This window comes from Hylobates moloch, unplaced genomic scaffold, assembly GCF_009828535.3.
Source record: "Hylobates moloch isolate HMO894 unplaced genomic scaffold, HMol_V3 SCAFFOLD_19, whole genome shotgun sequence".
Classification (NCBI taxonomy): domain Eukaryota; kingdom Metazoa; phylum Chordata; class Mammalia; order Primates; family Hylobatidae; genus Hylobates; species Hylobates moloch.
In genome coordinates, this window is record NW_026652294.1 from 30,622,634 (window position 1) to 30,638,166 (window position 15,533).

At 51.5% G+C, this 15,533-nt stretch overlaps 1 protein-coding gene across 7 annotated transcripts in view; it reads right to left on the reverse strand.

Moving 5' to 3' along the window:
* Positions 1-15,533, reverse strand: part of BRD1 (bromodomain containing 1) — a 52,471-nt gene that overhangs the window by 23,226 nt on the left and 13,712 nt on the right. For 5 of the 7 annotated variants that reach the window (XR_009211028.1, XR_009211029.1, XM_032138139.2 and 2 more), the window contains exons 3-6: positions 6,058-6,214; positions 1,305-1,436; positions 875-1,003; positions 123-435 (exon numbers count right to left, since the gene is read on the reverse strand). Coding sequence is in view for 5 of the 7 variants with exons in the window: in XM_032138139.2 (XP_031994030.1) it covers positions 123-435; positions 875-1,003; positions 1,305-1,436; positions 6,058-6,214 (731 nt within the window). In the remaining 2 variants the exon portion in view is untranslated. The remainder of the gene's footprint in view (positions 1-122; positions 436-874; positions 1,004-1,304; positions 1,437-6,057; positions 6,215-15,533) is intronic. The other 2 variants (XM_032138138.2, XM_032138140.1) reach the window with 1 other exon arrangement.

Sequence of the window (15,533 nt, forward strand, 5' to 3'; positions counted from 1 at the left end):
ATGTATGCGGTTGCGTGCTAGTCCTCCTGGACCGTGCTGATAGGGAGGGGCAACACAGAGAGGGACAGAGTCTGCTGGGAAGAGCGTCTTCCAGCTCCTCCGGACTCGGCGCCGGTTCTTACCGTCTTCCCAGGAGAAAGGCCGCCGCGGCGCCGCAGCAGGCCGCTCAGGCAGGTGCATCCCCGAGGCCTCTTCCAAGCCGATGCTGTCCACCTCGCGCCGGGCCTGCCTCAGAACAACACCTCCCTGATCGCGCAGCCTCACCGCGGCTCTATAGAACACGGTGTCCCTGGCATTGTACTTCATGCAGTTATCTATAATGAGATCAAAATCCTCCTCAAACTCATGGAGGTTTTTATACCCTTGAGCTTCTAACCGTTTCCTCATTGTGGCAAAGTCCATGGGATGTTTAATGTGATCCAAATAATCTGGTACCTAATTTTAGAGAGGAAAAAGAATCATTTACAAACTAAAACAGGATATTAGTTGACTCTAATTTATTATTCCACATAACCCACAAGCCCATCCTACCTGAGAGCCACACACAGACACGCACACGGTACAGACACAAGACCCAAGTACTGCCGGGACCTTCCCAACCCCAGCTCCTTCAGCTAAAGCGCACCGGAGGGTGCCGGGCGGATGCCGCCACATCTCAGGGTACTGTCTGCACAGGGCCTCTCACCCACTGCACTTTCAATATTTTACAATGAAATGCATCACTTTTATAATTTAAAAACAAATACATTAAATAAAAACGAGAATTAAGAAGACAAGGGATGTACTCTAGCCAGTCACACGTTTCCCGGTCAAACGGCAGCACAAATCCACAGTCACACATGCGGCAGGACAGACGAGAGCCGCAAACACCCACCTCCTTCAGACTCACGGGCTGCGCAAATATCCTGGCGGGGTCCTTGTCCTGCAGCTGATCCAGCACTGAGCGCAGCAGCACCGTCAGCGGGGTCAGCTGCAGCTCCATGGCAACCTGCTCCACCTTCACCTGGGGGGGCCCAGCAGAGCCTCAGCTTTGGGGAGCCGCACATGCGTCTCAGCCCCACCACGCGCCCCACAGCCACAAGCAGCCCCCACAGGCTCCTGTGCTTCCGTCAAGGCATAGAACAATGCAGCCTCCACTTAGGGCCCTGCAACCCATGGCAGCCAGGCACCTGGCCTGGGCTGAGCAAGGCGCTGCCGTGGGCCAGGACCCACCAGGTGCAGCCCACCCTCTGCAGGAGCTGCCAGCATCCCACCCACACCCCGTGGCCAGTGGTACACTCCACGCGGGACAGGCCCAGCCCCACCTGCTCACGCTTGAGCTTCTCCCGCTTGCGCAGCAGCTCGATCAGCAGGCGAGCGCGCTCCAGGTCGTGTCGCAGCCGCTGCCAGTACTTCAGCTTCTCTTTGGCAGCCTTCATCTCCTCATCGTTTTCTCTCTGAGAACAGTAAACACTTCCGTCAATCAAACCCAGAGGCTCCTTCTGCAAAAGGCCTCAGATACCGTGGAGGTAAGACCCCAGGAGGCATCCACGGCAGGGGTCCTGCGGGCCCATCCTGGGGAGGACAGCAAACCCATCCTCACCGGAGAGCCCCAGGACAGCTCCGGGACAGAGGGACAGAGGAGACAGAGCGGATGGAAGGGACAGAGGGGACCACCAGGCCAAGGTGAGCAGGGGGCTGGCTCCGGTGCACAAGTTCCACCCTTCAGAGGACAGAGGCCTCCACAAGCTGGTGGCAGGGGGGCCTTCACAGAACCAGAAAGGCCCACAGAGGTGGGGCCAGGACAGAATGGGGGGCCTTCGAGGACCCACCTCCAGGACAGCTGGGAATGGAGGGAGCGGCTGGAAAGAAACCAGGTGCACAGAAAACAACATGCTGGGCCCATCCTGGCTTGGACGGAGCATGACGGGGGCCTGGCACACAGCCGACCTGCTGCCCTGCCCTGCACAGCGCCTCCATCCCAACACACGTTTCCCCATAGCCAGGGTCCCGTCTCCATCGACAGCACCTGCTCCCTTCTCAGTGGACAGAAGGGTGCGCCAGACAGCACAGGCCGCCAGCCTCCACCCAGCCAACATCCACGCCAGGGTGATCAGAAGAATCAGAGCCCTGCAAAGGCCATGACACAGATGGTCGCAGGAGAGGAGGCCACCTGGGTCTGCCCTCAGCCCCGTCCTCACCATGTCCCCCAGGCCTGGCCACATGAGGCCTGCTCGTCACAGTGCCAGGGGCACCCTGACCCTACCTCAAAGGGGAGAGGAAGTCAACGAGTGAGTGGGCCTGAGCAGGCCCCCAACGCCTGTCATCCTCCACAGCTGCAGGACACGCACGCCCTGCCAGCCTCAGGACAGCCGTGGCCATTTGTTTCTGGCACATGCTCCACAGCCCTGAGACCCTCCTCTCCCCCCACGCCTCTGTCCCCGGGTTCCCACCTGCCCACCTCAGGGCGCTGTCACAGCTTTTTAAAGGACCGAGGGTGTGAAGGAAAAGACTGCTGGACTACAAGACACAAGGACCTCGGACTCCAAACTGCTCAGAAAAGGAGGCTCAAGGAGGGAGGCTGAGCCCCGCACTCCCACCCCCACCCCCAAGGCCAGGCCTCTCCACGGCAAGGCGGAGCGTTGCTGCGCTGGTGTCCCCTGAAGTGAGGATCTCTGGGTTTTCCTCAATGTTGCTGAACACCCTCAGGCAGGAAATCGGGGCTAAGGGTAACAAGATCCACATCAACTCAAGCAAAGGCAGGAAAACGTGGGCTCCAAAAATCAAGCTCCCCGGAGCATCTGAGTATCGCCTGTCTCTCAGCTTGCAATCGACACTTCTGAAAACCTCCGCCAAAAGGACATTTGGCCTGGGAATCTGTTACGAAGCGGAAGAAATCTCATCACCAGGAAGCCCTTTATCACGCACTGGCTGCTAAGCAAACTTACTAGTCTGCTCCCCAACCTGGTTTAACAAACGCCATCGGCAGCGGCAGGGGCCCCGTTGACAGCACCTGGGCCCAAGGTCCCATGACACATGCAGCCTCATCCACTCAGAAGGATCAAGGTTCCTTACTCGGCTCTGAAGTGCTCGATATTTGCCATGTAAAAATCAACAGTGGGAGGCTCCACGAGAAAGGACAGAAGTGAAGGAGAAGCACTCAGACGTCCCCACTGCGGGAAAGAAGCGCTGAGCACCTTTGCGTCCATTCCAGACACACGGGGGAGATGCAGGGCAGGGCTAGGGGACGGCCAGGTTAAAATCCCCTCTGCTGGGAGACACAGGCCAGCTCCCAGGGTGGGGTGGGGGCCCACAGTGTTACAGAGTGGCTGGCTCCAGGCCTCCTGGCAACAGCACCCAGCTCCTGCCACTGGGCCCAATGCCGCCAGCAGGTGCGTGGGACTGGCAGAGGCCACACACGCAGCACAGCAAGGACAATGTGGACAGCAGCGCCCAGCATGCCACAGGACAGACACTGGGAAAGCTGGAGGATGTGCTCCCCGGACAGGAAGGATGGGCCACGGGAGCAGGAGACACAGGGGGACGCCACCAGCATACGCACAAATCACTGCTCACCCTAAAGCTAAGCCGCCACCCCCGTTCTCCCTGCGGCCTTCAACGGCCGCATCCACCAGAACAAAAACCAGCGCTCTGCATGCGCAGCCAGCACAGACCCGCCATCGCTGCAGCACCCTTGGCGCCTGCTGGCCTCTCAGAGACCCCGTCCAGTTCGTCCACCTGCCCCCATCACAAGGTCCTCTCCCAGGGTCAGTCTGGAGCAGGTACACAGAGACACAGAGGAATCAAATGCATCAGGTACTTCCAAAGCTTCAAAACCATGAAACCACACCAAGCTGTGGCCATCCCTGGCCAGGAGAAGGCAGAAGCACAGTCTCTCCCAACAGCCCGTTCACACAGAGGCAGATTTCCAGGCTCTCCACGCCAACTGCTGTGCTGCGGCTCAAGTCCAGGCAGCTCCTTCTGCTCCTTCCCAGGTGTCTTCACGAAGCTGCCCCCTCTGCCAGAAGAGCTGCTCTGGCTGTGCTGTGGGGATGTTCTCTCCTTACAAACATATTCTGCACACAACAGGATGTGAGGCCTAACGGGCAGCGATGAAGCAGAGGGGGCCCAGCTGGCAGGTTCCAGCGGGCCACCTCTTCTTTGCAACCCTCCCCCTTCCCTTGCCTGGCTCCACCATGCCCCAGGTCACCCCCAGCTGCCTGGGTCCCCGTGGCCCACTGGCCCACATGTCCTGCTACTGCAGGGATCCTGGCCCTCGTGTCCCAGCTTATGAGAGTAGAAATGATGATTCCCACTGCTGGACGTTCCGTCTGGCCACATCCACGCCCACTTTCCATGGAATCTGCCCTTCACAGCTCCTCTGCAGCTTATCTGGAGTCCTGTCCAGCCCCGAGATAAGACCCAAGATCTGAACCCTCAACTTCCTCCCAACAAAGCCTCTCTTCCATTCCCCAACATTGCGGGGCCCGAGACGAATGCCTCCACTCTCTTCCATTCCCCAACATCGCGGGGCCCGAGACCAATGCCTCCACTCTCTTCCATTCCCCAACATCACGGGGGCCAAGACCAATGCCTCCAGCCCCCAGAGCTTCCTGCCGCTCAGCCACTTCCTGACTCTGCCTCTTAAGAGCCCCCAAACCATGCTGTCCTTTCTGGGAGCCCTGGAGGCTACGAGGTGAGGACGGAGGAGAGATGGAAAGCAAAGTCACATCATGGAACGGAAGGTGCAGTTAACTCATTCAACAGCCAAAAGACATTCACTGAAGCCTCAACTCTGTGGCCATGTGAGGATCTCACTTGCAGAGGGGCTGGCTCACAGACCTGCCCGGGGAGCCTTAAGTTCCATGGACAGACACACAGTGGGGCAACCCAGGTGGATGGCACGGGAGGCCCGGAACACTCCACAGCCAAGACGCACCAAGGCCGTCAGAAAACTCTGGACCCCACCACACCAAATCATACCCACAAACCACCACCTGCCAGACCAGAGCGCCAGACTCTGTAGTACCCTGGAGCACAAGGCAGCCACGGCAGGTGATGGAACAGGGCTCACGCTGTGGGGGCAGAGTCTGCGAGGCAGAGACAGCACCGGCCACTGCACGAGGACCCGACCGTGAACCTTGTAGACTCAAGCTTCCCGTGAGCATGTCGCCGCCTCACGGCAGAGCAGGATGGTTTCGCTTCGTGCCCAGGATGGCAGTGAAAAGCACCATGAGGAAATTCCAAGAGGCACTCAGGCCACACAATGCCAGCCGCAGACGGGTCTTCCAAAAGACCAGCGGCTCCTCACTAGGCAGCGTGGGTAGAGGGCGCTGGCCGCAGGTCCTGGGCCGTGTGCAGAGCCACTTGTGTTTTCAATTTACTTTTGTGCATCTCACAGAAGCTATTTCACCCTGTAAACCCATTTTTTCAGAACTGTTTCACAGTAACAGATGAGTCTATAAACTCAAACCTACTATCAAAATGTAAGAGTTTGGGTTTGTTCTTTTAAAAAGGAAAAGTCCTGCTCCTTCTCTCCCACTCTCTCAGCTCTCTCAAGCCCTCCCCACCCCACCACAGTCCAAGCTAAACCAGCCTTCAGAGCAAGGGCCTCGAAATAAGCCACTCCTCACCTATTTCCGAAACCCACACTCCAGGTCCAGCACACAGACCCCCACCCACATGGCCCAGGTGTGCTCACTGGGTCCCACTCCTGCTGTCCCCAGCCTGGACGCTCATGCAGCCACAGCGTAACACATCCCTGAGCATCCCCAGTCCCCAGAGCTGGCCACTGCCCATCAGCATGTGTGCAGACAGGGCGGGGCAGGGGAGCGCAACTCAAAACGGAAGAAACACCCAGTGACAGGCATGGATGAGAATCACCCCCACAGTTGCAGATCCAGAGCCCAGGGCACACCTAACTCCTCTTGCAGCTCCAGGGCTGGACGAGACCGAGGCTTCCCAATGGGGAGCCTGAGCCCAGGGGGCAGCACCACGTCCAGCCTGAACCAGGTGCCCTCTCCCTGGAGGGTGGGGGTGAGTGACGCAGAAAGGCTGTGGGGGCCACGAGCCACGTACCTGCTGTGAGCTTCGCTGAGACTGCAGGCTGGACTGCAGCCGCCGCAGCAGGGGGGCACCGTTCCTGGACAGCCGCTTGAGCAGCCAGTAGCTGTGGGCTCGCTCCACAAACTGCTTCTTCCGCTGAATGGCCACCTGATTTGCAATCCTATTTAACCTAAAACACAAATACTCAGTGTATCTTTGAAGCAGTACGTTGTTTCATCACATAAACTAGAAATGACAGTGTTACTGCTAATAAAACCATGTGTTCATACTTTTTCTCCAAGCCATGACACCTGTAATTTCTACTATCCCTAGTGCTGCTAAAACAAAATTTACGATCTCCAACCATTTGAAGATTTCATCCACTTTTTAGGTTGGGCACAGTGGCTCCTGCCTGTAATCCCAGCACTTTGGGAGGCCGAGGCGGGGGGATCCCTTGAGGCCAGGAGTTTGAGACCAGCCTGGCCAACATGGTGAAACCCCGTCTCTACCAAAAATACAAAAATATTAGCTGAATGTGGTGGTGCACGCCTGTAGTCCCAGCTAATTGGGAGGCTGAGGCAGGAGAATCACTTAAACCTGGGAGGTAGAGGTTGCAGTGAGCCGAAATCGCACCACTGCACTCCAGCTTGGGCGACAGAGCGAGATTCTGACTCAAAACTAAAATTAAAAAAAAAAAAAAGATTTCATCCACTTCTCATTCACTACAATATTTACCAGATTGAACATCCAAAAAGAAAACATGCTGAGTGAAGCCTTCAACAGTTTTCATTCTTTCTACGTGACCCCATCTGCACACAAGCTGACGTCAACCACATCTGTGTCAGCGGGCCCAAAACCCTAGGCCCTGTCTACTCGGACGCCATGGGAGAGGTGGGCACTGGTCCCCATGTCACCTCCAAGAGGAGAGAGACAGCTCAAGGTATAACCCGCTAACAGGTGCTGTTTTACTGTGCTCACTAAAATGACATCAGTCATCTTCAAGTCTCCCAAGAAATGCAAAGTGCTGCCCTTGGGGGCACATGGAGCCACCAAGACCCTCGGCGCCTCTCATCCACCAACACCCAACACCGCCTCTTCCGGCAGGACCTGGCTCAAGTGTGGAGCCTGCAGGAGAACACTCACCAGACCCAAAACTGACCGTGAGGTGCCTCCTCACAGGGAACCCGCTGGGGGAACTTTGCCAGAGTGACCCATCACCAAGAGCTCCCGTGCAGATGTGGAACCCTTTTAGGCTAAAACAATCCTGCCCACCACTCCAAGGGCAGTCTGCATGCTCAGGACACCACACGCCTGCCCACGAAGCACAGCCCTCCAAGGACAGCCAACGGAAGGAAGCCAGAGGCTGGAGAGGGTGTCAGCAGGTGCACTGGGACACTGGGCTCTGATCACAGCCCCACATGGCTCCTCCTCTGCAGGCTGGGCTGGGCTGGACCTGGTCACCTCATGGCCTGCTGTTTTGGGAGCAGTTTGCTTTCACCACTTTGGACTGAGGCAAACCATGTGCAGTAAATAGCACAACCCTTAACTCTTCTGGTTCAGTGAGTCTTTTTTTTTTTTTTTTTTTGTTGTTGTTGAGATGGAGTCTCACTCTATTGCCCAGGCTGGAGTGCAGTGGTGCAATTTCAGCTCACTGCAACCTCCGCCTCCCGGGTTCAAGTGATTCTCCTGCCTCAGCCTCCCTAGTAGCTGCGACTACAGGCACCCGTCACCACATCCAGCTAATTTTTGTATTTTTAGCAGAGACAAGGTTTCACCATGCTGGCCAGGCTGGTCTCAAAACTCCTGACCTCAGGTGATCTGTCCACCTCAGTGTCCCAAGTGCTGGGATGACAGGCGTAAGCCACCACTCCCGGCCCACACCCAGCTAATTTTTATATTTTCAGTAGAGATGGGGTTTTGCTATGTTGGCCAGGCTGGTCTCGAACTCCTGGCCTCAAGTAATCCACCCGCCTCAGCCTCCCAAAGTACTGGGATTACAGACATGAGCCACCACACCCAGCCAGCCCTATCTCTTAAAAAAGAAAGAAAGAAAGAGTCTGTTTGTTTTTATTTCTTCTGACCCATAAGATGTGAGAAAAGATTCTGACCTCGTAAACAAGCCACCATCTTCTCCAGAGTCAGGGCTTCTGGAAATGTGAACAGCCCACAAGTTGTGAGCAAAAACGCTTAGATGAAAATGCTTTAAAAACTTAACAGCCAGATGCAGACGTGTGCGTCTGTGGGAGGCTGAGGGAGCTCATGTGAGCAAGAGGCTGAAAAACCCAAAATTAGAGTGAGGAAGAGCATGGAAGAGTAGCTTCCCAGCTGAGACAATGAGCCCCGCCACTCAACTCGGACAGAAGAGTTAAGGGGAAACAGACCTCAGATAAGAAAACTAAGCAAAGACATAGATATGACAACCACAGAAAGTGGTCCCTGAGGGCTGGCTGGACTGAGATTCCGGCAGAGCGGGCGAGATGAGGGAGGTCTGGAGGCAGCAGCCGCAATGCCCACCTCAGGGATGATTGCAGACAAGTCAGAACCCACACTAGGGGCTGGGCGCGGTGGCTCACGCCTGTAATCCCCGCACTTTGGGAGGCCGAGGCAGGCAGATCACCTGAGGTCAGGAGTTCGAGACCTGCCTGGCCAACATGGTGAAACCTCGTCTCTACTGAAAATACAAAAATTAGCCGGGCGTGGTGGTGCGTGCCTACAATCCCAGCTACTCGGGAGGCTGAAGCGGGAGAATCGCTTGAGCCTGGGAAGCGGACGTTGCAATGAGCCAAGATCGCACCATTGCACTCCAGCCTGGGGAACAAGAGCGAGACTTCGTCTCATAAAAAAAAAAAAAAAAAAAGAACCCACACTAGGGAAAAGAACCCCAGAAACAAGGGAGGTCACCAGAGTTCCAACATCAAGTATTCCTTGGATTTTTGTTAAGTCTACATGCTGACACATAAATACTTTACCATGGGACCCACTAAATGCACTAGGGAAATGTATGGATAGGAAGACCAATATTGTTAAGATGTCAATACCACTGAAAGTGATCTACAGATCCAATGCAATTCCTATCAAAATACCAATGATGTCTTTTGCAGAAATAGGAAAATCCACCCTAAAATTCATATGGAAACTCAAGGAACACCCAACAGCCAAATCACCTTGAAAAAGCTGTAAAAGTCACGCTTCCTGACTTCAGAACTTACCACAAAGCTACGGTCATCAAAACAGTGTGGTGCTGACGAAAGGACAGACATATAGACCATGGGAATAGCAGAGAACCCTGAAGCAAATCCTCCCATATCCAACATAGACGTTGACAAGGGTGCCAAGACCATTCAGAGGGGAAAATACAGTCTTTTCAGCAAATGACACCAGGACAAGTGGATATGGTCATGCAAAAGAATGTGAAGTTGGACCTTGCCTCGTTTCACACACAAAAATTAACTCAAAATCAATCAAACACCTAGACATAAGACCTAAAACTATAAATCTCTTAAAACAGAAGGGAAAAGCTTCATGACACTGGATTTGGCAATGATTTCTTGAATAAGACACCAAAGGCACAGGAAACAAAAGAAAAAATAAACTGGGCTTCATGAAAAATGTTAAAATGTGTGCATTAAAAGACACACAGCAGAGTGAATGGGAAGAAATATTTTCAAATCACATATCTGATATGGGATTGATATCCAGAAACTCCTAAAACTCAACAAAAAAAAACCCGATTCAAAACTGGTTAAAATACTCAAATAGACAATTCTTCAAAAGTACAAATGCTCAATAAACACAGAGCTGTAAATCCAAACTATGATGTCACCTTCACACCCATTAGAATGGCTATCAAAAAACACTAACAAAAAACAAAAAAAAAATGTTGGCAAGGATGTGGAAACCCCAAACCCTTGTGCACCGCCGGCAAGAACGTAAAAAGGTGCAGCCGCTGTGGAAAACAGTGTTGTGGCTCCTCAAAAACTTACAGAAATGCCGTGTGACCTGGCAATCCCACTTCCGGGTATACACCCAAAAGAACTGAAAACGGGCTCAGATACTTATCACCCATGTTCTTCACAGCATTATTCACACTGGCTAAAACATGGAAGCAACCCAAGTGCCCATGGAGGAAGGAATGGGTAAGCAAAAGTTTATCTCCACATACAGAGGGTTATTCAGCCCTAAAAGGCAAAGAAGTTCCAAATCATGCAATGACATGGAAAAACCTGGAAAATGTGCTCAGTGCAATAAGCCAGACACAAAAAGACAAATACTGCCTGATTGCATTTATGTGAGGGACTAAAGAGGAGTCAAATTCATGGAGACAGGGAGTAGAACAGTGGACGCCCGCAGTCAGGGAGGGAGGAATGGGGAGTTCCTGTTTAACTGGGACAGAGTTTCAGACTGGGAGGACAAAAAGCCTCTGAAGATAGATGGTGGTGATGGCTGCACAGCAATATCGAAGTGCTTCATGCCCCTGAACTACATACTTACAATGGTTAAGATGGTAAATTTTATGTTATGTGTACGTGACCACAGTAAAATACTGAAAAAACTTGAATACAGAGAATTAAATGGAATGTGCACCTTCCAAATGAGTAGAGGAGGAAAAACGCCCCCCACTCCAAAACAGCAAAACCATTTGAGTCAATACATCAGAAGAAAAAGGGAACCGGGCGTGGTGGCTTCCGCCTGTAATCCCAGCACTTTTGGAAGCCGAGGCGGGTGGATCATGAGGTCAGGAGTTCGAGACCAGCCTGGCCAACATGGTGAAACCCCATCTCTACTAAAAATACTAAAAAATCAGCCAGGCATGGTGGCACATGCCCGTAATCCTAGCTATTCAGGAGACTGAGGCAGGAGAACTGCTTGAACCCGGGAGGCGGACGTTACAGTGAGCTGAGATCACGCCACTGTACTCCAGCCTGGGCAACACAGCGAGACTCTGTCTCAGAGGAAAAATAAAGAAAAAGGAAAAAAAAGGATCATGGAAACAAATCCAAAATAGATCAGTAATCCAACATAAGTCAACAGTCTAAACTTGCTAATGAAGAGGTTGTCAATCTGGTTAAAAATTTAAAATTCCAGTTTTAGGCCAGGTGCAGTGGCTCACGCCTGTAATCCCAGCACTTTGGGAGGCCGAGGCAGGTGGATCATGAGGTCAGGAGTTCAAGACCAGCCTGGCCAAGACGGTGAAACCTCATCTCTACTAAAAACACAAAAATTAGCCAGGCGTGGTGACAGGTGCCTGTAATCCCAACTACTTGGGAGGCTTGAGGCAGAAGAATCACTTGAACATGGGAGGCGGAGGTTGTAGTGAGGCGAGATCGCGCAACTGCACTCCAGCCTGGGCGATAGAATGAGACTCCGTCTCCAAAAAAAAAAAAAAATTTAATTCCAGTTTTAAAATACCACAGCAAGGCTGAAGCTGGACATAAGGAAAATGCCCAGGTATACGCTAAGGAGCAGAAAGTGGGTACTACTGACTGAACAGCCGAACTGAGGCCAGAGAAGCACCACGACTGGAGTAAAGAGCGCTACGAGGGCTACTGCACCATGATCGAAGGAAGTGACCAAATTCCAAAGGCGTACACACCGCCTAACGGGACATCTGGAAAATATCAAATGCAAAACCTCCAGGAGCTACAATGAGAACTGTTAAACCTACAAGCCTAATGAAACCAATTCACGCAAAAGTAAATTAAGGATATTAAAAATGTAAGCATGATTTATACATTTGACCCAACAAGCTCATAGAGAATATTGCATCAAAGAAAGAAAGAACACACATATTCACAAGCACAGATGGACTATTTACAAAAAATGTGTAACTTATTGAGCCATAAAGTCTCAACAAGCATCAAAGAATGAATGTGTACCATGGAGGCCACGTCCTTTGCGCACAGCACAAGCAATGGATATCAAGAGTTTAAAAAATTAATTTGGGGGAGGGGAAAGGGAAGGAAGGGAAGGGAAAAGAGAAAGGGAAAGGGAAAGGAACAGGAAAAGGAAAGGAAAAGAAAACCCCACAGGCTTCTAGACTGCTAACAGGTAAAGGCAGAAATTATCATATATAGGAAAACGGTGGCCAGACGCGGTGACTCACACCTGCAATCCCAGCACTTTGGGACGCCAAGGCGAGACGATCGCTTGAGCCCAGGAGTTTCAGAACAGCCTGGGCAACATAGTGAGACCCCATCTCTTAAAATATATATATATGTGCATATATAAAAACAAATAAAACTCCTATTAAATGATCCTTGGTTAGGCAAAGCCTTCTTACATGTGACACCAAAAGCACAAGCAACCGAAGAGAAAACGGATAAACTGGACTCCATCAAACTTGTAAATGTTTGTGCTTCAAAGAACACTGAATAAAACAATAAGACGACCCACAGAATGAAGAGAAAGTATTTGCAAGTCATGTTTCTAATAGGGAGTCTAGCACCCAGAACAGACAGAGAACTCTTATGACAACAGTAAGAAGCTAGCTAACCAATGAAAACATGGCAAAGATCTGAACAGACATTTATCCAAAGAAAATACGCAAATGGCCAGGCAACCTCTTCAGCCACTGTGGAACTGTAAAGCAAAACCCCTGAGCGATTGATGCCCCTGCACCATGGAATGGGTACCATCAAAAAGAAGCGGCCTGAGAATATACAGGGGTACAGCGGCCTTGGAAAACAATCTGGCACTTACTCAAAATACTAAACAGCGTTACCACGTGACCCAGCAACTCCACTCCTAGAATATGCCCAAGAGAAATAAAAACACACTACCTAAAAACTGTTACACAAATGTTCAGAGCAGCATTGCTCATAATAGCTCCAAAGCGGAAAAAAACAAACATCCATCAAAAGATGAACAGATTTTTTTAAACGTGGCCTATCCATACAATGAACATTACGCAGCCATGAAAAGGAAGGGCACACTGACCCAGGGGGCACTATGGACCCAGGGGGCACTATGGATGGACCTTGCAAACGTCATGCTCAGTGAAAGACACCAGTCATAAAAGAACAAAAAAACACATTTCTATGAAATGCCCACAACAGGCAAATCCACGGAGACAGGATGCAGATGGGTGGCTGCCAGGGGTTGGGGGAGGATGAGAAGGTGGGAAGTTGGGGTAATGGCTAAGAGGCACAGGGTTTCCTTTGGAGGTGATGAAAATGTTCTAAAATTGGTTGTGGTGATAAACACACAACTCTGTGAACTAAAATCCACTCAACTGTACACTTCACATGGGTAAATTTCATGGTGTGTGAATGACAAGAGTCCCCCCTTAACCAAGGGGGATAGTTCCAAGACCTCCAGCGGCTGCCTGAAACTTGGAACAGGACCAAGCGCCAGCCTGGATCTTGGTACCTGCCAGTAAGCGGGTAAGGGGCAGGCAGCCGCACGGCGTGGGTGCCCTGGACAAAGGGAAGATTCACGCTCCCGGCAGGCAGGACAGGACAGTGAGACTGTGATCACGCTGCTCAGAATGGTTCACAACTGAAAACTTATCAACTGCTTACTGCTGGAATTTCCCATTTAATACTTTCAGACTATGGCTGACCATGGGCAACTGACACCATGGAAAGCAAAACCACAGGTGAGGGGAGGGTATTAAGTGTCTCAGTGAAGCTGACAAAATTCTCCCACGGGCAGCAGAACAGGGATGGAATGGGACACACCGCACAGGCGCATTTGGCCGGTGGTGCTGAGTCTCCCAATTCCTAGGCTATGGGTGGGTTTGTGGGCATTGCTATTTACATTTACGGTCCACACATTATTTGGTATGTATCAAACATCATCAGTTTTTACAATATACTAAGATCTATAGTATTCACATATCAAAAATTCCTCTCAAAAACAGAAAAATCACTCAAAATTTAAAAATACACTAAGATGAAACAGTATGTGAGAGGCAGAAATAAAAGAACATGGGTAAAACCCTACAGCAAGCAGCACAGTCCGCTCTTTTTTTTTTTTTTTTTGAGACAGTCTCGCTCTGTCACCCAGGCTGGAGTGCAATGGCACAATCTTGGCTCACTGCAAGCTCTGCCTCCCGGGTTCAAGTCGGAGACGGAGGCAGGAGTCATTCTTCACAGATACTGTGCACAAAGACAATTCAAAAGAATCCTACAACATGTTGTATCAATCCACAACACATAGCTAAAAAAAAATGCTAATTTTAAGAAGTACTATATTAACAAGTGCCTAGAAATAAATCTAATAGATTTTTATGGAGAAAACCATGAACTTTTATTATGACATTAAAGAAGTCCTAGAGAGAGCCAGGAGTGGTGGCACACGCCTATAATCCCAGCTACTCAGGAGGCTGAGGCACGAGACTCACTTGAACTCTGGAGGTGGAGGCTGCAGTGAACTGAGATCACGCCACTGAACTCCAGCCTGGGCGACAGAGCAAGACCTTGTCTCAAAAAAGTAAAAGTCTTACATGGGCAGCAAACTGGGCCACCTCCATGTTTAAGTGAAATTAACAGTGTAATTAACGGTGTAAAGAGTCCAGGCTTCCTAAAGGAACACTAATGTCGGGAGGACTCTAACCAGAAGTCTGACGAGGTGAAGCAGGAACTTTAAAGCTACTGCCCACTGTACATAGACGCACCAAGGACCTCACACACCAGCACCATTCTGGAGACAAGGGGTGCCCACCCAACCGCAGACTGAGGCTCAGCACAAAGCTGCTGGGTGGCCCAAGGTCCAGGTCACAGCTGGCCTGAGACCAGGAGGCCAAGCAGGCTGGCCGACAACCCAGACGACTCACCAGGCCTAACCCAGCCTCAAACCAAACAGCAATTCCAGGAGGGCTCAAGACTCCTCGAGGTGGCTGGGCACCATGGCTCACCCCTATAATACCAGCACTTTCGGTGGCTGACGTGAGTGGATCCTTTGAGCTCAAGAGTTCAAGACCAGCCTAGGCAACACAGTGAGACCCCATTTCTATTTTTTGTTTTTTTTGAGATGGAGTCTCGCTCTGTCGCTAGGCTGGAGTGCAGTGGCATGACCTCAGCTCACTGCAACTTCCGCCTCCTGGGTTCAAGCGATTCTCCTGCCTCTCAGCCTCCCTGGTGGCTGGGACTACAGGTGCCCACCACCACGGCCAGCTAATTTTTGTATTTTTAGTAGAGATGGGGTTTCACCATGTTGGCCAGGAATGACCTCAATCTCTTGACCTTGTGATTCGCCCACCTTGGCCTCCCAAGGTGCTGGGATTACAGGCGTGAGCCACCGCACCCGACCTTTTATCTTTATTTAAAAATTTTTGGGCCAGGAGCCATTAATGGCTCATGCCTATAATCCTAGCACTTTGAGAGGCTGAGGAGGGTGGATCACTTGAGGTCAAGAGTTCGAGACCAGCCTGGCCAACATAGCGAAACTCCATCTCTACTAAAAATACAAAAATTAGCCAGGCATGGTGGCAGGCGCCTGTAATCCCAGCTACTCGGGAAGCTGAGGCAGAATCACTTGAGCCTAGGAGGCGGAGGTTGCAGTGAGCC